This window comes from Puma concolor, chromosome B2, assembly GCF_028749965.1.
Source record: "Puma concolor isolate L17-30 chromosome B2, mPumCon1.1.hap2, whole genome shotgun sequence".
In the NCBI taxonomy this organism is placed as follows: domain Eukaryota; kingdom Metazoa; phylum Chordata; class Mammalia; order Carnivora; family Felidae; genus Puma; species Puma concolor.
The window spans coordinates 72,341,020-72,363,894 of record NC_141671.1 but is presented as its reverse complement, the minus strand read 5'-3'; the positions used below and the strand labels follow the sequence as shown (position 1 = coordinate 72,363,894).

Here is a 22,875-nt window from a genome sequence, read left to right as displayed (position 1 = left end):
TCTGTGAAGCAAAATAAAAGCGAAATTTTCTGACAGGTCATTATTTTCAAAGTGGAGAACCGGTATCTATAAATTTGCCCAAGTGCTTGATATACCTACAACAATAATTTGCTTTCAAATGGTAATGGGGAATCACATTTAGCTTTTTCAGGGTCAATATACTAATATTTAAATTCAGTTCTCAAAACAAAGTAAATTTCACATTTGTCATGTTTAAAAGGATTCTTTGAAAAATAGTAATAAGCTGAAATTATGAGAAAGAAGCATTATGTTGTGTTTGTACTTCATTTTGGTGAGTATAAAGTTAATGCCATTGCATTGAGACTATAAAAATATATAACTTGGGGCGCCTGGGTGGCTCGTTGGTTGAGCATCCGACTTTGGCTCAGGTCATGATCTCACAGTTTGTGGGTTTGAGCCCCACGTCGGGCCCTGTGCTGACCGCTTGCTCAGAGCCTGGAGCCTGCTTCAGATTCTGTATCTCCTTGTCTCTCTGCCCCTCTCACACTCATGCTTTGTCTCATTGTATTTCTCAAAAATAAATAAATGTAAAAATAAAAAAAGTTAAAAATATATAACTTAATTTTTAATGTTAGTAAAATACCTTGTAGGGATTCTTTCTTTAAAAATGATAGGGTGGTAAGCATTTGTTTTTGTAGTTTATGACGCATTATGTGTATTTTAGTTTGATTTAGGTACATAATCTAGAATTTTTTTGCAGGAAAATGCAGTGAAATAATGTGCTGATGCTATCTCATGAGTTTGGTAGAGTGGTAGGTAAGAAGTCTGGAAGAGCAGCTCTTTGAACTTAAGGAGTAACAAACTACTCCTGTGGGTCAAATCCAGCCTTCTACCTGTTTTTGCAAATAAAATTTTATTCCAACACAAGCATGCTTAGTTGTTTACATGTTGCCTATGGTTGCTTTTGCACTACCAAATGGCAGAATTGAGTAATTATGACAGAGACTGGCATGTTTGAGTATTTATGGTTACAAAGCCTAAGATAATTAGTTAGGCCCTGTAGGGAAAAAATCTGCATGCAGCTCCTGTTCTAGATTTGGGGAGAAGGAATGCTGTGTGAAGAAGAAGCTGTTTTTTGGGGCTCCTGAGTGGCTCAGTCAGTGGTTATGCTTCCGACTTCAGCTCAGGTCATGATCTCACGCCTGGTGAATTCTGAGTGGCTCAGTCAGTGGTTATGCTTCCTACTTCAGCTCAGGTCATGATCTCACACCTGGTGAATTCAAGCCCCGTGTTGGGCTCTGTGCTGACAGCTCAGAGCCAGCCTGGACCCTGCTTTGGATTCTGTCTCCCTCTCTCTCTGCCCTTCGCCCACTCGCAATTCTGTCTCTCTCTCTCAAAAATAAACATTTAAAAAAAAGCTGTTTTTGATGATTTTTCTACAGTTGAGGACACATACTTAAAGGGAGGGAAATAATGTTTATATTATTTTATATGGTCTTACCAGAGCCTAAAATTGTTGATGTTTTATGTATGTGATATAATTTGCTAGTTGGGCCAAACTCATAGTACTGTAATTTTGTACTGGTGATTTGCAGTTATAGAGTCCAAAATGTTACCATGTGATAAGAAATAAAAGGTATGAGAGTACTCTTATTTAAAATTTCCTTGTATTTTTATAATTCCCACCTCAAGTGGCAATGTGGTACATGTGTGTTCACTGTTCATATTAACTTCATAAAGTAGGATGGCTGCTCATCCCACTGAAACACACTAGCCACTGACTGACTTTTGAAAATCAGTCTTGAAAACTGATGGGTTAAAGCTTTAGGATAGTAGATCATGATTGACCAATGAGACATTCCTGTGAGAGAGCACACTGTTGTTATTTATTGGAACAACAGTTCAGTAATAGATCAACTCAGTTTTATCTTTTTATGTATTTGGTATCTTAAGACCTTACATATTTATTCCTAAAGTTCTTGTGTAGATGTATTTGAAAGTTTTTGTCCAAGGGACGACATATTCTCTTGAGTCCTTTCTCAGTAGACATAGCTAGGGACAAAATAGATAGCACTGTGTTTAAGGGTGTCAACTTTGGCATTAGGGGGTGCTTAGTTTAGCTCACAGCTTTACCACTTCCTAGCAGTGTAATTTGGACAGATTACCTCATCGCTTTAATCTCTAGTTTTCTCATCTCTAAAAAAAGGAGGGAGGGGAAATAGACAATAATAATACCAACCCCAGAAGATTTTTATATGATTACATGAAATAATGCATGTAATCAGTGTAAAACAAGCTCTACAGTAAGCAGTCATTAAGTTTTACCTACTGCTGTCGATTTTATAGATAGATTTAAATTTTATCCATTTCATTTTCTTTTTTTTAAATTTTTTTTTTCAACGTTTATTTATTTTTGCGACAGAGAGAGACAGAGCATGAACGGGGGAGGGGCAGAGAGAGAGGGTGACACAGAATCGGAAACAGGCTCCAGGCTCCGAGCCATCAGCCCAGAGCCCGACGCGGGGCTCGAACTCGCGGACGGCAAGATCGTGACCTGGCTGAAGTCAGACGCTTAACCGACTGCGCCACCCAGGCGCCCCTATCCATTTCATTTTCTTACTAAAATCTTATTTGTAAATTCTATACAAGATCAAAAATGAAATCACTTTAATAAGAGAAATTCTATAATAGGATAATTTACAAATATTTTGTACTAGAATGTTGTAATAGATATTTCCCAGTAGAATGAGAAGAACCCAGAGAGGGAGACAGCATTACTACCAAGTCAGACTTGCTTCCTAATTCTCTTAGTTTGTAAGTTGTTTTACTTGGTTTTAGAATCATTTCCTTAAATAATATTTACCAAAGAAAAGCAGAGTTAATGAATTTTCTCAGGAGTAAGCTATTCACTCATAATACACAAAGTATGTTGAGAACCATATAAAAATATTCTTCCCTTCCCCTTTATAGAAGAAAAATATATCTCTCTTTTCAAATTAAGGCAAAAGGGTATAAAATACTTCCATAAATGCTGTAGGTTACAGCCAGACACTCTTCCAGACACTTAGTATCTAGAAATGAAAGAGTATCTGTCCCTGGAAAGTTCATCAGTAGTCAACAGACAATATTGATACAATTGATAAGAAACTTGAAAGAGGCTATATAAGATACTGAAGTGTCATAGAGGGAGAGGTATCTAATGCAGTGTGTTGTAGAAGATGGTAAGGGAAGCACTAGGAGTAACACCTCAGCTGAATTTAGCTGGATATTGCAACTTAGGGAAAGGCATTTATAAACCTTAGAAGAATGTAACAGGCAGTTGTGTATTGTTAGATATGGCAAAGGAGAAATATAGATAATCATTTAAGCAAGGGCTGGAGATATTAGTGGGAGACAAAATCATCAAAATCCTTTTGATGATGTATGAAGGGGAGTGGGTTTCTTTCCTGAAGGCAAAGGAGAGAAAATGACAGATTTTGACAGAAGAGTGAGTATAATTTCTCTTTTTAACAATCTCTTGGCATTGTAAGGATGGATTGAAAGAAACAGAGTCTATATGGAGAAATTGGTGAAAAGGTTCTGGCATTGATCCATGAAACAAATCATAAGGCTTGAACAGAGTCACAGTGAAAGTAGGGATGGAATTAACAGATTAAAAATATCTGTAGGATTTAAGAGCTTCATTTGAATATAGGGAAGAATTGAGTGGGAAGAGTATGGGATCACGTGTTTTTAACTTATGTGACTGGATAGAAAGTCCTATCATTTACTGTGGTAGGGATTTAGGTGAAGTTTGTGAAGGTGGGCATGTTGAATTTGAGATACTTACCCATATAGCCAAATAGAAATGTTCAAGAGGCATTGGGAGCTCAGGAAAAAGATTAAGGCTAGAAGATTCAGCTTGGGAATCATTGAATATGGAAATTGATTGTATTACCTCATATGTATGTAACCTAAGGCTGAAACTTTAACTTTTAAAACAGGTGAAAGAAAAGGAGAGGAGTCAATAATTGAGACTGAGAGCTGCTTAAGAGGCCAGAGAAAAATAAAAGAAATGGTGTCTTAAAAGCCAAAGGATTAATATTTTATGAAAGATGGAAACCTAAAGTAAATTAGAACTGAAAGGCATTTTTTGGTTGTCAAGACCATTAATGACCTTGACAAAAAACAGTTTTAATTTAGTATTGGGAATAGGAGTAAGATTGCAGTGCACTGAAGAGGGACTGGGAATTGAAGAATGGAAGAGACTTAACGCAGACCATTCTTCAAAAAATTTAACAGTTAAAAAAAAAATTGTTTTCTGAATGTGGAGTACTATCACTGAACTGCATACTTCTATTGTATTTTTCTGTTATGTTGCAATGAATTTGTTTAGATGTCTCTTTTAAGTTATGAACTTAATATCAAAGGTTTTTTTCTTGAACCTTTTTAGATCTTTAATGCCTCAGAGTATCTTGTGCATACATTAGGGGTGGAACAAATGATGAATGAATCAACCAGTCAGCGGTATAAAAATGAATAATGTTCTTTCTTGTAAGAAACTTAGAATCTGTTAGGGGAGATCTATACAGATGTCTGTAAGACTGATTCCTTTCTTGTATCCTCCTTTTACACTGGTCTTTTTCTGTACTTCACACTTGCAAAGCCCATTTATGGCTTAGAGCCTTTGTAATACCTATTCCCTTTGCATTGAATTGTTTTTTCCAAAATATTCCCATGACTAACTCCTTTATTAGCAGGTCTCTGTTCAAACACCACCTTCTTACAGACTTTTTCCTATCTTCCCTCCCCATACTTCAACATTGTCTATTCCATTTAGACACTTTATTATATTTCTCTTAATATAGGTATCATTGTCTGAAATTCATATTTTTAAAATTTGAGTTTTATGAGCTACCACGCTGGGGCAAGTGAGAGCCAGATAGGCACTGGGTGGTGACTGCCTCACTGAGGAAAATAATTAAACATGGACAGAGGAGATCCTTAAGAAGCCAAGAGGCAGATGTCCTCATGTGCTTTCTTTATGCAAACTCACTGGAAGGAGCACAAGAAGCACCGAGATGCTTCAGTCACCTTCTCAAGAGTTTCTAAGAAGTGCTCAGAGAGATGAAGACTATGTCTGCTAAACAGAAAGAAAAATTAGAAGACATGGCAAAGGTGGGCAAGGCCCATTAAGAAAGAGAAATGAAAATTTATATCCCTTCTAAAGGAGAAACGGAAAAAGAAGTTCAAGGATCTCAGTACACCTGAGAGGCCTCCTTCAGCCCTTTTCTTGTTTTGTTCTGAGTATCACCCCAAAATCAAAGGAGAACATCCCGGTCTCCATTGGTGATGTTGCAGAGAAACTGGGAGAGATGTGGAATAACACTGCTGCAGATGACAAGCAACCTCATGAAAAGAAGGCTGTAAAGCTGAAGGAAAAATATAGAGGACATTGCTGCATAGTGAGCTAAAGGAAAGCCTGATGTGGCAAAAAAAAAAAAAAAAAAAAAAAAAGTCAAGGCTGAGGAAAGCAGGGAAGAGGAGGAAGATGAAAAGAATGAGAAGGAGTAGGGCAGTTTTTTTCCCCTGATCTATAAAGCATTTAACGCCTGCTGTACACAACTTTTAAAGAAAAAAAATTGAAATGTAGGGTTGCATAAAAATTTGTTTTTAAACTGTAGATTGTCTTTTTTTTTAATATAGTTAACACAATACCAAATGTGTCTTTAGATAGCCCTGTCCTTGTGGTATTTTCACCAGCCACTAACCTTGCCTGGTACAGTATAGGGGTTGTAAATTGACCTAGAAATTTAAAGCAGGTTTGGAGCACCTGGGTGGCTCAGTTAAGTATCCAACTCTTGGTTTCGACTCAGGTCATGATCTCATGTTTCAAGTTCAAGCCCTGCACTGGGCTCTGCGCTAACAGTGTCAAGCCTGCTTGGGATTCTCTCTCTCTCTTTCGCCCTCTACCCCTCTCCACTCATGCTCTTACTCTCTCGAAATAAAACTTAAAAGGATATTTAAAGCAGGTTCTTATTGGTACACAGCAGAAACTAGTTATGCATGGGGATGGTAGCTTTTTTCATCTTTAGTTTTCTTTGGTGTAGCTTATAGGAAATAATTGTTTTGTTGATGGAATACCACTCTAAATTGCAAAAAAAAAAAAGTTACAGCTGTTTTGGTGACATTGTAAATAATTGTTTTGTTGATGGAATACCACTCTAATTGCAAAAAAAAGTTAACAGCTGTTTTGTTGACATTGTGAATGCTTCTAGGTAAATATAATTTTTTTAATTAAAAAAAGTAAATAGAATTGGGGTTCTGTTCTATTTTCTTAGTAAGCACCATTAGGATAGTCAGGGATTCTATCTTATTAGCATAGACTAAAATAGGAACCCATGAGTCTATACTGATATAAGTAAGTAAATGAGGAAAAACTCTTATTTAGGTCAAATGTCAACTGATAATTGTAGAAAGAATGATGATTTGGCAACTATCACAGTGGTAGTTGATTCATTTGTGTGTCATTAACAAAAGCTAACTAAGACTAGTAGAGGATCTTGGTTTGAAGATACTGGCCTAATCTTGCAATATGTTCCCACAACATGTTAATTAAAAGGGGGAAATTGCAACTTTACAGGGGAGAAAACTTGAAAACACATGATAAAAGTAACTTCACAGGTGGTGAGATGAGTTGACATGGTGTGTTCTCTCAAGTGGTACACTGAAAAATACAGCATTTTATTTGTGGGATTCCTGTCAAGACAGTAATTACCTAGATTCATTCGTGAAGAAACATTAGACTGAGGCTTGAGATCATCCTACAGAACTTAAGGTCTGTATTTATAAATTTCTGAGGACACAAAACAGAAAGCCTGAGGAAATTTTCTACAATGAAGGAAATTGCAGAGATAATATAACTAAAATATAACATGTGTTGCTATATGGGATCCTGGACCAAAAAGGAAAAGGAAACATTTTCACAATAGTTGACGAAATTTGAATGGGGTCTGTGGATTGGATGGCAGTTATATAAATATGGATTTACCAACTTATGTAGATGAGTATCCCTGTTTTGGAGAAATACAGACTGGGATATTTAGAAGTGATGGGGCATCAAGTCTGCAGCCTGCTCTTAAATGGTGCAGGAAAAAACTAATGGTAATGGGTGCGTTGATCAATCTGGGTTACAGAGATATGGAAGACATTGGTACTGTTCTTGAAACTCTGTAAGCTTGAAATTAAAAATTATTTTTTTTAAGTGCATGAGAAGTATAGTGAGTATTCAGTAAGTTTGGTAGTAATGGAAAGGAAAGCAAGAGCATAGTAATTTATAGGAAGATAAATTTGTGAAAAACTGTTGGTCAAAGAGATGGAACTAGAACAGTAGACTTGATATAGGAAGATCTAAGGAGGATGGATAGAATAAATAGATGAAGATGACATGTGTAAAGAGCACTTTATTTTGGCCTATTTCAAAAGAGAGTTAATTAAGTTCACAATGAGCAGATTCTACTTTCATTGTGAAATACTTTATGTTAGGAAACAGAACTGGGTCCTAGAGGTATGTGATAAAGCCTCGTAATAGGAAAAGAGTGACAAATAGGGACCAGTTAGCTTTAGCCTCCCAAATAAATAGAGGGAGGGTTCATAATATTTTCAGTGTTGCAGATTTAGTACGCATATCTTCTTTTTCCATAATAGTACCTAGTATCTTGGGAGCAGGATCGGAGTAAGTGATAATTACATGGATACAGGTTAGTCATTGGTGGTGTAGGTGGATGAGAGAGTGAGAAAATTGGGCATGTGTTGAAATGATTGACACTGAAGTTTGAGATTATTTGTAAGGGAAATGAAACAGGTCTGTAGTAGATTGGTAGGAAAGAAAATCAATGGCATCTTTTTTAAAAAAACATTGAACTACATTTAAATTATAAGCAAATTTTAGCTGCCTGAAGAGCAAGGTACTTTTTAGCTTGAATAAGAAAATGATACTGTAGTATACATGACAATATACGTGATGTTTTTAACATTTAATTCTGTTCTAAAGACATCACGAGTGAAATCTGATTCAAATCTGTGTAGTAGTAGCAAGAAAAATTAGAATTCTCTTGATTTCTGCCAAGGAATGCTAGATTTTCCAAGATATTATAGGTTTAAATATCACATAATTTCTTTTTTTATTTCAAAGTAGTAATGTTTGGTTGGTCTGCACAGTTGATGCTCCTCTTAGCACGGAAAAGTTTATAGATCTACTTTTTCCTTTTAAGATAATCTGTGTAGATGTAACCTGCTGTACTGTTTCCAAATGTGTGTGGTTTTCTGCTTGCAGAAGTCAATCATTCTTTGGCATTTACTGTTCCAACCTGTAAAGGACTTTCTTCATCACTGACTAGTTCACATAATTGTCACTTCCAATCTTCTAGCTTTTAGTTTAAGTAAATACATAAATACAAATTCAGTTAAGCCTTTAAAAGTTGCCTTAAAAAAGCCTTTAAAATTTAAATTTTGGGAGTGCAGACTTTAGGTTCTGCTTTAGTTTCTGCATAGCATTTAAGTGATTCAGAGCCCTGTTACTGATTGTTTCATAAAGTTTTCATAACATTAATAGGACATTTTTTTCTAGATTTTGAGAGTTTTAATACCCAAGTCCATGACAAAGTGGAAAGCCATGTCACAGAGACCTGTGGAGTACCAGAATACCAAAGTCAGATGCGTACCTAACATTGCCTAGGCTTCATTAATGGAGAATGTCGATATTTTTATTTATCTGAACTTTACCTCTCAAACTTTTTATTTTCATGAAACTTCGAAATTTCCAAGAGGGATTCACAAAATAGAATTTTGTTGTTGTTAGGAATTACCTACAGTGTAAGAGATCCAGTTTCATGTTGGAAGGAGAGGTCTTTGCTGCCATTATCTCCATAGTCTAAGAAAAAGAGAGAAACAGAAAGAAAGAAACAGTGATTCCTAGGTAAAGTCTGACTCCGTTTTCTTCCTCTATCCTAAGCTACAGAGCATATTGATTATTTTAAAGGCACACGGCTTTATTGTGAATATGGCTTCCGTGGTGTGGCAGTGGAATATACAAATTAATAGGGTATTTCAAACTAAGTCCTGTGTTCAGGCAAATCTGTTTTCTTTAAGTCCCATTCTTTCTTACCAGGCCTTTTCATAAATAACATCTACACTGCTGTTTTTCCAAATAAAGATAAGTTATTGTTGTTGTTTTGTTTTTTCTTTGGCTTTATCTTTGCATTGACAGTGATGTCTAAAAAAGTCACTGAAAATTTGGTGTCACATCTTATTTGAGGATTTAAATAAGTGAAGCTGCACATTCTTCTCATTGTAATTTTTTTCAGATTTTTTGAATGCTAGGTTTGACATAAACACAAATGACAACATATTAATGAGCACACTTTTCACAGTAATTATGACAATTTAACATTATTGAAGAGTGAAAGTAGTGATACACTGCTGTCTTATGTTTGCTTGTCATTAAACACTAGCTTAATATTTAAATTTGACTCAAAAATGAATTCCAAAAAAAGCAATTTCTATTTTGCACCTAGCTCATAGTTTCTTAGAGTTTATTGTGGCTAAAAATATTGTGGTAACCAAGTCTTGTCTGCTTAAAATTCTTCAGTAGCTACCTCACTGGGTTAAATCCAAACTCCTTAACAGGTATTTAAAACCGTTTATTATCTTACTCAGATAAAACCTTTCCAGCTGTTTTTTGTTTCCACTTCTACTTTGTACTCCCAGCTTTTCTCACTTTGGCAATCCCCTGTCCTAAGAGCAACATCTAGATGTTATTGAAAAGAAAGGACTACTCTGTTTTCCCCTAGGCATTGGAGCTTTGCTAAAAAAACTGTTAGTTGAAGTTTTTCTAAAATCATGCTATCTAATTTTAGCAGGACATTCCCCTTTTGCTTACAGAGTTTTTCCTTTTTTCTTACTGCTCTTCTTCCACTTTATTTTCCAAGCTTTGTTCACTTTTTTTTTCTGGTTCCTTATTTTGTTTCTCCCTTTCCCCATTTTAGGAAATAATCCTCAGATAATTGTATTGTTGCCGAGGTTAAGAATCATCTAATTTCTTTCCAGTTTACTTTAAATTTGCTATTTCTACCATACCTCTTTCTTCTTTATACATCTTAGAAACCTGTGTAATCCTCATAGCCAAAGCCAACCACGATGACTATGTTGTTCATCTTGTTCCTTTCACCATTACATAACATTGGTCTTATTTTAATATCCTTAACACTTTTTTAACATTTTAAGACTGTAGTGCCCTACTCTTTGGTTTATTATTGACCCAACTAACATTTGAGGTAGGCTTGGGGAAGGAAAGTTTTTCTAATTCTGCTCTACGTTTTGTTTTTTGTTTTTTTTTGTTTTTTTTTTTTTAAGAATAATCAGTTTTTAATTTATCCTTCCACATTCAATTTAAACATGTGTATAGTGGTTTTAGAAATGTTTTCCCAGGGGCGCCAGGGTGGCTCAATCAGTCAAGCGTCTGACTTTTGCCCAGGTCGTGATCTCATGGTTTGTGGGTTTGAGCCCTGCATTGGGCTCTCTGCTTGTCAGTACAGAGCCCACTTTGGATCCTCTGTCCCCCCACACCAACACCTTCCCTCTCAAAAATAAACATTTAAATATAAAAATGTTTTAATTTAATTTAATTTAATTTAATTTAAATTTAATTTTTCTTGTGCAGTCCTTTTCAGTCGATTTATGTGTATTTATGTTTCTGATAGCCATTTTAAAAGAACTTGGGTGAATTTGTCAGGTCATCTTTAGTTTTACATTCCCATAAAAATAAATTAATGATCACAAGTAATGATGCATGAAATAGAAATTGTTTAAGGATGCTTTAGAGTTCTGTTTGAAATTCTGCCAGGAGTTCCGGGGAGCAGGGGTGAGGATGGGACAGCACACTATTGTATAGGTCATGGAAGAGGATAGTAAAGAGAGATTTCCCTAAAAGGTCAAAGATTTCTCTCCTGCAACCAAATGGAAGAAAAGAGGTCAATTGGAATAAAACACACTTGGGGAAAATGTGCATAATGTTTTATTTTAGTACTTGTCTATACAGAGCAAAATTATTAAAATATTAAATTGGTGATATTACTAATAATGAAGTCAATATGAATATAATGGGACTTTTTGTTCTTTTAGTTGGTGAAAAGTCACTGAACGCTGACTTTCAGGTTGCTACTATTTTCATTAAAAACTGGCATTTTGGTCAAAAAGGTGTTTGGTTTTTGTTTTTCCCTCTTTGTTAACATGAAAATATGTGAAACACCCTCTATAGTAGAATGTAAAGCAAACTTTTATTCAAATACATAAGAACAAAATGATTTCTATCAGTATTATGAAGCACAATGAGATGTCATGATTTTACTTTTTCATATATTCTACCAGTATTAACATAAAATTTTACTTTTGTTGTGAGTTTAGGTCAGAGCCAAATATTACCTTAATTTTTAGAAGATAAAGTGAATAAATTGACTTAATTTGTGGAGTTAAAAGAGTTGAATAAGTAAGTTTAAGAGTTGAATAGATGCTTTATTGCCGTTTTTTATTCAGCTCATGCTTAGTGCAATTCCCATGTGCCAAGTGGTATGTAGACCACCTTTCTGGAAGTCATAGTCTACTACCATTCCTTCTTCTCTTTTCACTGATAGCAGAGATACAATCTTCTTTCCTTTAATTCCCCAAACAGCTCTGTATTCTATCTCTTTTGAGCTTTCTCTGCTATCATCTGTTTTATCACTTCTCTCTCCTGCCTGTACTGTTTTAACAACTTTCACCTGGCCTCCGATTGTTTATCCTAATTCACACTGATGCCAACAGGATCTTTGCTGTTGTTATTAAGCAACAGCTTAATAATCTTAAGTGATCCCCTTTAGAAAACATATTTCATAGTATACCATAAAAGGTCCTTTACAGTTTTTCCCTAACTTCATCCTTATGCCTTTACCTCACACTCTAAGTTAGCGTACAGACTAACTTGGAGTTCTTACATTGACATTTTCATGCCTTTGATCAGACTTTTCTCTCTTGTTGCCATATGGAATGTTTCTGTTTTTTTAAAGTAGTAAGAGTATTGCTAAAGTAGGGGCACCTGGGTGGCTCAATCATTTAAGCATCCAACTCTTGATATTGGCTCAGGCCATGATCTCATGGTTGTGAGATCGAGCCCCAAGTTGGGCTCTCGCGCTCTCTCTCTCTCTCTCTCTCTCCCGTCCCCTCTCCCCCCACGCCAAATAAATAAAGAAACCTAAAAAGAATATCGCCAAAGTAAAAATAAGAATACTACTACCAACAGAAGCAGTGGTAATAGTCTTACTGTGTACCAGGTACTCCATCCTCACTTACTTATTTAGTTTTTGCAACAGTGCGATGATATGCGTAAAGAAAAGAAAACTTAGGCATAGGAAACCTGTAACTTACCCAAGGTTAAACATATAGAAAGTGGCCATACCAGGTCATGAACTAAGATGTTTGACCCTGGAGTCTGTGTGCAAAGCTTACTACATTACGTTGTATCTTCATGCAGAACGCTCTGTCCAGGCATCACTGCTTCTGGATTCTTTTCCAGATCCTATTTCTTCACCTCTTAGGAAAAACACCCTGTTCCCTTGTTTGAATCTCTTCTGATCAACAGTATAGCACTTCAGACATGTTACTGCATTTACACTCTTTTGCCTTGCTTCTTAAGGACAGGAATCCTGTGTCTTTGTATCTCTAGTGTTTGGCACATACTTAATCTTCAGGCAAATGAATAAATGAGTGCATGAATCACTGAATTTTAAAAGTAGAAGGAACCTTAGGAATCATCCAATTTAACCACCTTGTTTTATAGATAAAGAGCCTGAGATAAGTGAATGGGATAAAAATACCAGATTTTAATGTAGATAATTTACCAAAGTTAAATTTTATCACTAGTCTTTAGTGGTTGGTTACCCACTTAATTTGCTTCAAAGCTCAGAAGAATGTGAGTTAATTGAGAGTATTGTAGGTAGTGTTGGCCGACTCTGGTTTAGGATATAGCATTTAAAATGTTCTGTTAGGGCGCCTTGGTGGCTCAGTGGGTTGAGTGTCAGATTCTTGATTTCAGCTCAGGTCATGATCTCAATGGTTGTGAGATCAGCACTAACAGTGCGGAGCCTGTTTGGGATATATTCATTCATTCCCTCTCTCTCTCTCCCCCCTCCCCCCCCTCCCCCCCCATCTCCCTCTCTCCCTCTCTCTCTCTCTCCCCCTCCCTCCCTCCCTTCCTCTTTCCCCCAAACCCCTGCTCGATCTCCCTCTTTTTCTCTCTCTCTCAATAAATATTTACTTAAAACAAATGTTCTGTTAATACTGTGTTTGTGGTCATTTATATGTCCTATCAGTATGAAGGTGATAATACATCTGTACATTTGCTTTTGTGGATCTTCTAACTACTTTCTAATGTCAGATATAAGGAGGGGGTTGTTTTTTAAGAATTAGATTGGATGGTTGTAACATGCCACCTCTGAAACCTATGGATAAGTTTGAATTTGGGAAATGGATAAGGCTAATGACAATATTCTCCACTTTTTTGTGTATTTAAAACTTTCAAATAATGGAAAATAAGAGGAAATAGAGGTTGGTAAAAAAGTATAAATTTACAGCTATAAAATGAATTAAGGAAACTAAGAAAAAAAATAATAAAGCCTAGAAGTTCTAATCTCTGGTTTTGATTATGTGAAATTGAAATGTCTATTTGTAAATATAGATATTCCTGGAAATGTGTATCTTTTACAGTTTCTTTCTGAGCTTATGCTAGTATAGCAGAATGTGTAATTTATGTATTTTTATTGACTTCATGGGAGATAAAATGAAATTTGTTTTGTTAACTAACAAATCAGCTTTGGTGATTTTATATGTAATGTATTTAGCTGAAGATTACTGATGGGAAACTCATTTATGAATTACATTTTTAACTTCCTAGGAGAAAAATTAGCTTTCGTTTCTGTATAACATAATATATACAGGATTAATCACTATTGTGTATTACATTATGTTCTCTTATTACAATTTTGTTTTGTTACTTCAGAAGTTCAGATTCTTTCACAAGATTCCGGATAGAGGTTACCAGAGGTGGTGGGTAGGAGATCATAGGTAAATGTTATTATTAACATCCTGTTTCTCCTGGTAGATTGGTGGACACACAGGTATTGTTTGTAAGTGAATGATTTAATAAAAATAGACTTGTATAGAGGAAAATTCCTAAAATAAGTGTTTAACACTTCAGTACTTAAGAATATAAGTGTTGGGAAGTGAACATAACAGATACAATTTTTTATCTCTGTTCAGAATTTGAATTACAATTTATAGAGTTAATTCTCTTAATACTCATTTTTGTTTTAAGGGTTCTGATGACTGCCTTGTGAAAATCTGGGCAACAGATGATGGAAGATTATTAGCTACTTTAAGAGGACACGCTGCTGAAATATCAGACATGGCTGTAAACTATGAGAATACCATGATAGCAGCTGGAAGTTGTGATAAAATGATCCGAGTCTGGTGTCTTCGAACATGTGCACCTTTGGCTGTTCTTCAAGGCCACAGTGCATCTATAACATCACTACAGGTAATTTGCTTAATCCCTGTAAAATCCTTTTGATTATGATTTAAATTTTAAGTAACTGTTATAATCCATTGTATAAAGCCAACTAAAATGAAGAAAGGAATATTTCTTTTTTCTTTATAAATATATGGACGTTAAATACATGGTAGTCATGACCTTCATCCATTGTGAATGCTTTCTAGCTCTGTTTATTAGTTGCTGTTTATATGGTAAAAAGTGGGTTATTTGGATTGTGTCACTCTTCTTATATTTTTTTTCTTCTTCAATTGTTTTTCAGTTCTCACCATTGTGCAGTGGCTCAAAGAGATATCTATCTTCTACAGGGGCAGATGGCACTATTTGTTTTTGGCTGTGGGATGCTGGAACCCTTAAAATAAAGTCAGTTGCTCTTTTATTTCATAGAATCGATTATTTAATTTAATGGTTAAAATTGCAATAATATAAAGTAGTCAACAATAAGTATAAATTTATTTATTCTCCTTGAGTAAAAAACAGAAATGCATTCACTGACCTCTTTGATTTTCATGCTTCTCCCCGCACTCACCTTTTTTTCCATGCTTCAAAGAAAGTTTATGTTAACAGGTTTGGTTTTTGGTTTTTTTCTCTTTTTCCTAGCCTTAGCCATTTCCTTCAGAACATACCTGTTTCATTATCACTCCTTTCAGTATACGGCATAATTTCATCTCAGTAGCTCCTTCTGGTGTTGAGAACATAATCTTAAGAATTCCTAAGGCTATTCTTTAGAAGAATTGTAGTTTATTTGTGTCACTGAATCTACAAACTTTAGGTTTTATTGAAGATCTCAGGAAACGTAGGAAAACAGATTAAGTTTTTACTAAATTACATCAAGGTAGATAAATGCATCCTCACCTCATCCCATAATAGCATTTTGCATCTGTGCTTTCTCTTGTTCTAGTGTCTTGGTTTATTAAAACAAGGTGGTTAGACAGTGTTCTCTTTCGATTAAGGACAATGAGGCAAAACAGTTCTTAAGAATTGGCATGGCCAGGACTTAGAACAACACTTCTCTGCCCTTTGGTACCATGCTATCTATGCCTTGCCACCTCTCAAGTGGGTATAATAGGGAGAGGAAGTGCTGCATATTGCCCCATAGGCAGTCTCTGAATGGGGAATTGGTGCACTCAGTGATTCTGCAGTGTCTAAATGGTCATCTCTGTGCTCTCATGGTAGAACATCATTCAGATTAGAAGGGATATCTCAATAATTCTGTCTGACTTTTGTTTATAAATATCAACTCAAGTTGAGTAATTTGAGAATGTCTTTATAATTTTAAAAGAGTAGTATTTAGATAAGCTTCGTGTATATTAAGATTCCTGTAGAGTGCTGCTAATGGCAAGGCATTAAGAGGCCATGGAAGGTAGAATAACATAATAAAATGTACTTCATTTGAAAAAAAGGATTCTGATTAAGACATGATTGTTTGGAGAAAGCAAGTTGATTTCTAATTTTAGTTGCATTCTTAATATTTAGAATATTAAAGATTTTCTGTAAACATTAAATAAAAGTTTAAATATTTTACTGATGTGTGTGGACAATAGCAATAGCTAATTATTGTTTTCCTTTGAGTATTTTTTACCTTCTTATGGACCAGATTAGGATACCATTGTGTTTTCATGTTTTGTTTTTATACAGAAGAAAAATATGACTAACAGTCTTCAAATTAGCATAGGAACAAAAATGTTTTCACAAAATTAAACTCTCAACTTTGTGCTTCTTGAGGATTACATTGCTAAGTACGATAATATTTATCTGGATTCTTGAGAAGTGAATTATTCCATATAAGTGATATTTTTTTCAGAACCTTTACAGAGATTTACCCATTAACCAACTATCCTAACAGCTTTTTCACATAAATGTGTATTTTTAATGTAGATGCAAGTAGAGAAATGCATATAATTTTCTGCTGTTTTTTTCTTAACATTTTATTATAGGTATTTATAATAATTTTAATAGCTGCATTATGTTCCACTGAGTTGTTATGCTATACTTTGCTTCATGTTTTTCCTATTTTTGGACATACAAATTTTTTTATAGTTATTATAGGTAGGATTTTTTTCTATTCTTGTAATCATCCCTTAAAAGCTTTTAACCTACAGTCAGGCATAAAGGAGTAATTTTTTCTTAGTTATAGACTTGGGGACACTTAGTTTCTTTTGCATATTTACTCATGGCTAATAACTGCCAAAAATTTTGGCAGGATGTAGATTGTTACTGTCACATGGGTTTTAATTACTGATCAAAGGCAAAAATTGTATTGAACTGTAATGCTTTTGTATAATCTGATGAGGAGGTGCCTTCAGTAACCCAGTCTGCATTGAGAAAATCAATTCTTTTAGAAGCTAATGAAACCTATTTTGAAACCCAAACCTCTTGATAAATTTGTTTTTATACAGAGTTTATGTATGTGGTAACAACTTCCACTAATAAAGATGCTGCTTCTTAGATGAGAAATAGGAGTGGCTGCGTGACTCGGAATCTGACTGAAGAGATCTCTGAGTAGGAGAGAAAGGCTGTCCAAGCATATTTAGATGTAAGAGGAGAATGGGAATCCTAAAATATATAGATGATAATGATTACAAATTTTTATTAAGCACTTAGTCTGACAAGCTTGTACTAATAAGCACTTTCTATTTGTCATCTCACTAATCTTTATGACAACCCTATGAAGAAGGTACAATTATTTTCTTTAGTTCAGATAGGAGAGAAAATAGAGGTGGATACTGGAAGTATTTTGTCAACCCCCTCTCAAGCAGAGTGCCAAACTAAAAAGCAGTTATTCATTGATTGACTATCTAGAACTGGTTGAATTAAATTAATTAAAATACTAATGATACTAATACTTATTGAGTGTGCAGTACTAAGCATTTTACGTGGGTTAAATTTATTCAGTTATCTCAGTAACTCTTAAGATATGTTTTGTTTTTACTCCCATTTTATAGATGAGACTGAGGCACAGAAATGTTAACTTGCCTAAGGTCATAATGCTTGATAAGTGGCAGAGCTGGAAACTGGACTCACAGAATCTGATACCAAAGCTTTATCTTAAAATATTTCCTCAGATGTGCTTTTAAAAACAAATTATTTGTGGGGTTCCTGGGTGGCTTAGTTGGTTAAGCTTCCGACTCTTGATTTTGGCTCTGGTCATGATCTCACAGTTCGTAAGATCAAGCCCCACTGCTGACAGCGTGGAACCTGCTTGGGATTCTCTCTCTTCCTCTCTCTATCTGCTCCCACCCTCAAAATAAATAAATAAACATTTAAAAAATAATAAATTATTGTACTTGTTTATCTATTTTTTCCCTTTAAAAATATTAAAGTCCATTTAAAATGGCAATTTGTATGATTATTTGTATATTCTGATTGTAAGTTACAGCTAAATGGTTGCTTAACACAAGAATGAATGTGCTAAAAATTAACAAAAATGGAGAGCTGGAATCCATAAGATATTAATGAAAGTAGTGTATTTAGTTGTCTTTATAATTTCAGATTACTTAAATTATGGTTACTTAATTCTACTCTGAATAATTGTTTAGGTTTTAAGAGTGTTTTAATAACTTTCTGTTCTCTAAACTATTCATGCTCAGTTATGTCAGGGCTTGTGACTATTAGGAAAAATTGTATAAATGTCACTTTAAAAATTTATTTAATTAAAATTTTTAACAAATACTGTTCTGTATCACTTTGACAAAAATTCCTTTTTCTGAATGTGTAATTGATAGATCATAAATATTTTGTCCTTTTTTTCCCTGATATGATTACAAAACTGAAACCACTCTATTTTCAATTGCTATGGATTATACAATTTATGCAGTGCACTTTGATTGAAAGCTCTAATTATTTCTTTGAATTTTCTCCCCTGATACCTTAAGGAAAAACTAGATCAAAATGTATGTTAAGTAGGGCTCTAAATAAAATCCCTGTATTAGAGCGTTACAAATATATTGTGTACTTATTGGACCTGGTATGGTATAAAATCTACAGTTTTTCTTTCTTCAATACTGTTGATTGTAACAAACATGTAACGTCAGTAGTGTAAATATAAGACATATTCTGTAATACAAAATTATACAGTTAATGTACATATATTTAAAGGAAGATGATTTTTCTGTAGATGTCTATTTTGAATGAACATTATAGTTGACATAAGATTCAAACAGTCTTCAGATTTTCACTAGGATAAGTGTTTAAGATTCTTTTTGGAGTCTTAAAAAGCGTATTTTGTCACATTGGAAGATAAACAGAGGGAAATATTTAATTAACAGTGCCTAATATTGAAAAAGTTTAGTTAACTGATGGTATACTTATGCCACAGAGGCAGTACCTATTTTGCTGGTGTGTTCATGTTTTCAAATGACTTATTTTCTAATGTATTTGTGCATTGCTACAGTACTGTATGAAAAACTAAATCCTGTTAAATATGGTTAGAAGTAAGTATAACTAATAACTACATGTCTGGTGTGACAGTGGCTTTGAGAGTGTTTCATGTGTGGATTGTTGTATAATCTGGGGCTCCTATGAAATCTGTAGAGTTTCCATAAGATCTGCTGATCACGACACATAATGATTTCCAACTTGTTTAGGAAGGGAGCCATCTGTTGCTTCTTATTTAATTTTGTCTTTCTGTATTTAGTTTTTGAAACAGCTCATTTCTGGTGTTGCTGTTCCCTTTAGGGATATTTTTAATTGTTTATTTTTTATATTATAGTCCAAGACCTGCTAAATTTACAGAGCGCCCTCGGCCTGGAGTTCAAATGATCTGTTCTTCTTTTAGTGCTGGTAAGATTTTTCTCTCCCTAATTTTCCACTTAAAGTTGTACATTAGAAAGCTTCTAGTGGAACACATAAAATTTTGGAAAATATTTATTATCGTAATATAAATCATATTCACATACATAAACCAGGGGATGGTCATAAATTAATTTAGAAATATTTGAACTTTGCTAGAGTCTTTTTATGTATTCACGTGACTAAGAATTTTCCTTGAGACCATAATGCTCTGCTCTGGAGAATAAGAGTTTCAGAATCGACTCTGTTAAAGAATGTATCTTTGAATAGTTATCTCATTGCGAGAAAGGTATTTTAAATACGTTTTATATTTTCATGACATTTGGGAGGTATCCTGTAGCTAAGTAAAATAAATTTGATTGCTATTTGTAAATATTAAATACTTCGCTCCAAATTCTTGTTCTTTGCTCTTTAAAAAGTAGCTATATAGCAATGCTGATAACTCCAATTATGTTTTGAGTTTGTGCAGTAGCATTTTGAATGGACATGTCTTTTTAAACAAACTATAATTTGAAGATTTGAAATGAATTGATGAGAAAATGAAATGAAATATTAGTAGATTTAACACCTATTAAATGTTCCTAGTACCAGTTCCTTTTACATTTACTTCGAGTTTTACTTGTCTTTTCAATTCATAATTGTGAATAGCAGTAGTTCTTCAGATAAGTGATAGCATACTAATGACATAAATCTGTTTTTTCCATATTAATATCCAAACGTGTTTAATTTCTAACTTCTAGATTTCCACTTCTACTGCCATGAAGACCATTTTCCTTTTCGTAATAACACAATTACAGGCTTTATACATGATTTCAGAGTACTCTGTAAGGAGTTATATACAGCACTGTTTTCACTGTAGGAGAATATTGATTCAAAGTGGAGAGAGCAAATTGCTATATAAATAACTGTAATGTAAAGTAGAATGTATGTATTACAGACAAAGTCTTAATAAGAGTTCAGAGGATAGCAGGCTCATTTGATTGCAGGGTGGCAAAGACAGCCCATTGAAGAAATTGGGCCCTAAAAGTTTGATAGATTTTAACATAGGAAATGTGGCAAGAGAGGGACTTCAGTAGAGTTAAAGGGCATGTTTTCTAGGGAGGGTGATAAATTTTAACAAAGAATTATGTAATCACTTAATGAAATGATTTGTAGTGGAAATCTGTAAATATTGAAAATGCATCTTAAAGCTGTGCTAGTTAAATCTATTTTAAGTTCATTAAGTTCAGTTTTAGATGTAATTTTTATGCTTAGGATAAATATGCATAGTTTTAGAGTAAAATATTAATCATCAGTATATATTATGGTAATATTGCTTGCATTTTATTTTCAGTGATTTTGAAAGTGTTTTACTCACAAATGTTTGCTCCTACTCCTCAGGTGGCATGTTTCTGGCCACAGGAAGCACGGATCATATTATTCGGGTTTATTTTTTTGGATCAGGTCAGCCAGAGAAAATATCAGAATTGGAGTTCCATACTGTAAGTACTGATAAAAAGAATAAGATAGGTACAATTTAAATGAGTTTAACAGTTTATATTCAGGATTTTTTTTTATCTCTTTATATGTAGGACAAAGTTGACAGTATCCAGTTTTCCAACACTAGTAACAGGTAAAATAATTATTTTTGTTTGTAAATTTAATTCCAATTTTAAAGTTATCAAATACATTTCCTACAGTCAGATTTTAATTAGAACTGTATACAACTTAGCTACTAAAATAAGGATCTTGAGCAGTTACACTGAAGAGTGACTATAGCCTTCACATGCATGTGAGAACAGGTCTTATGTTTTATTTCTATAAATGTTAATTTGGGCACTTTTAACAATAGGGACTTTTATCCACCCTATATTATTTTCTATACATATCAAAGTGTAGGGAAACTTAGTAGAGTTTGGAAATGTATCATAATGTATATTTGAGACAGAACTATTTACTGAAGATAAATGATGTTTTGTAAATTTTCCCAGGTTCTTATTTGAAAATGAAAGAAAGCTATTCCTAAGTACCTTTTACCTTGAGTAAAAGAAGTCAAGTTCTTTAACATTGAGAGGAAAATCAGTATTTTTCCATTGGAAAATACTCATTTTATTTGTAAGGTAGTAAATGGTGGCCTTGAATCCCTTTTGAATGTCCTTTTGCGACCTAGCCATACACATTAGAATATGTATATAAAGTTTTAAAAGCCCGTTAAGTTGCAGAAGTTGTTAATTTAGTAGAGAATATCTGACAGAGAGTAATCTGTATTATATTAGAATGCTGTGTAAATAAAGATGAGTCTGTCTTTTAGTATTTTGAAAAACAGCTCTGGAAAAATTCATTTAGTAAAGTACATGTGTTTTTTTTTTGGGGGGGGTGGGTTTCCTTTAATTCAGATTTGTGAGTGGGAGCCGTGATGGAACAGCACGTATTTGGCAATTTAAACGAAGAGAATGGAAGAGCATTTTGTTGGATATGGCTACTCGTCCGGCAGGGTAAGAGATCGAATTTGAAATATTACATAAATATAGGTAGATCATTTAAAGTATGCTGTATTACAGGCTGGTGTGACTCTCAGCCTATAGAAACATATATCATAATCTATGTTAAAATGATTACTTTTCTGTAATAACTAGAGGTGTTACTGGAGATGGAAAGGGGATATTTCTAAAATTATTTATTGCCATATATATACACAAAGATCTGCATTAATGACTTTTTCAGTTTGATTTATTAAGATGATGATAGTACTACAGGAATACTCCTAGTTTTCTTTAAAAAGTAGAACATATTCTAGTGTTAATCTGTCACAGAGAGATGATGTAGTGTATCTAGTGGTTTTCTCCAGCCCAGAGAAATTATATTACACTTTGTAACTATTATTTTGGTTTTAATATTTAATAAATAATTCTATATTTATATGTAGTGGTCTCAGGTGGATGGGAGAGCAAAGCAATTAGCGGGGCATGACAGCAGCAGAAGATGGAGAGTGAGCTGCATGGCATAGAATTCTTGGATCCAGATAGAGTTAAAGCATTAATAACATGTTCAAGGTCATCTATTACTAAGGGCTTAGGAGTGCTGAAATCCTGGGTGTTTGCTGACTCAGTGCAGTGTTTTTGCGCTCATTCTTTGTTGATACAGATTATTCTTAATTGCTGTTAAGTGATAGTTATTCATGTAATGAACTTAAATATAGATTATAAGAAAACACATTTAGGTTTTTGTCATAATAGTATTTTAATAAATAATATTGGTGTAAACAAATACTGCCTCCATCACTTTCAGCCAAAACCTTCAAGGGATAGAAGATAAAATCACAAAAATGAAAGTAACTATGGTAGCATGGGATCGACATGACAATACAGTTATAACTGCAGTTAATAACATGACTCTGAAAGTTTGGAATTCTTACACCGGTCAACTAATTCATGTCCTGATGGTGAGGAAAAAAAACTCATTTTTATTTGGTATAATGAAGCTTATTATAGAATGGAATATTTTCATTGAGGACTAAAGTCTTTTAT

General features: G+C 34.1%; 1 protein-coding gene, 2 long non-coding RNA genes and 1 pseudogene across 7 annotated transcripts in view; 3 read left to right on the top strand and 1 right to left on the bottom strand.

The window, feature by feature from the left end:
* Positions 1-22,875, top strand: part of PHIP (PHIP subunit of CUL4-Ring ligase complex) — a 139,039-nt gene that overhangs the window by 35,808 nt on the left and 80,356 nt on the right. For all 3 annotated transcript variants that reach the window (XM_086707280.1, XM_086707279.1, XM_086707278.1), the window contains exons 8-14: positions 14,345-14,566; positions 14,841-14,941; positions 19,290-19,360; positions 20,750-20,850; positions 20,941-20,981; positions 21,745-21,843; positions 22,637-22,790. In XM_086707280.1, the coding sequence (XP_086563406.1) occupies positions 14,345-14,566; positions 14,841-14,941; positions 19,290-19,360; positions 20,750-20,850; positions 20,941-20,981; positions 21,745-21,843; positions 22,637-22,790 (789 nt within the window). The remainder of the gene's footprint in view (positions 1-14,344; positions 14,567-14,840; positions 14,942-19,289; positions 19,361-20,749; positions 20,851-20,940; positions 20,982-21,744; positions 21,844-22,636; positions 22,791-22,875) is intronic.
* LOC147581042 (uncharacterized) lies at positions 631-1,352 on the top strand. The gene is made up of 2 exons (XR_015251336.1): positions 631-1,148; positions 1,217-1,352. It is a non-coding gene; the product is annotated as an uncharacterized LOC147581042 (long non-coding RNA).
* LOC147581041 (high mobility group protein B1-like 1 pseudogene) lies at positions 2,568-6,096 on the top strand (annotated as a pseudogene).
* Positions 8,670-22,875, bottom strand: part of LOC147581040 (uncharacterized) — a 46,802-nt gene continuing 32,596 nt past the window's right edge. For 2 of the 3 annotated variants that reach the window (XR_015251337.1, XR_015251339.1), the window contains one exon: positions 20,669-20,857. This is a non-coding gene — a long non-coding RNA (uncharacterized LOC147581040). Of the gene's footprint in view, positions 8,873-20,668; positions 20,858-22,875 lie in introns of those variants that run through there. The other variant, XR_015251338.1, reaches the window with a different exon arrangement.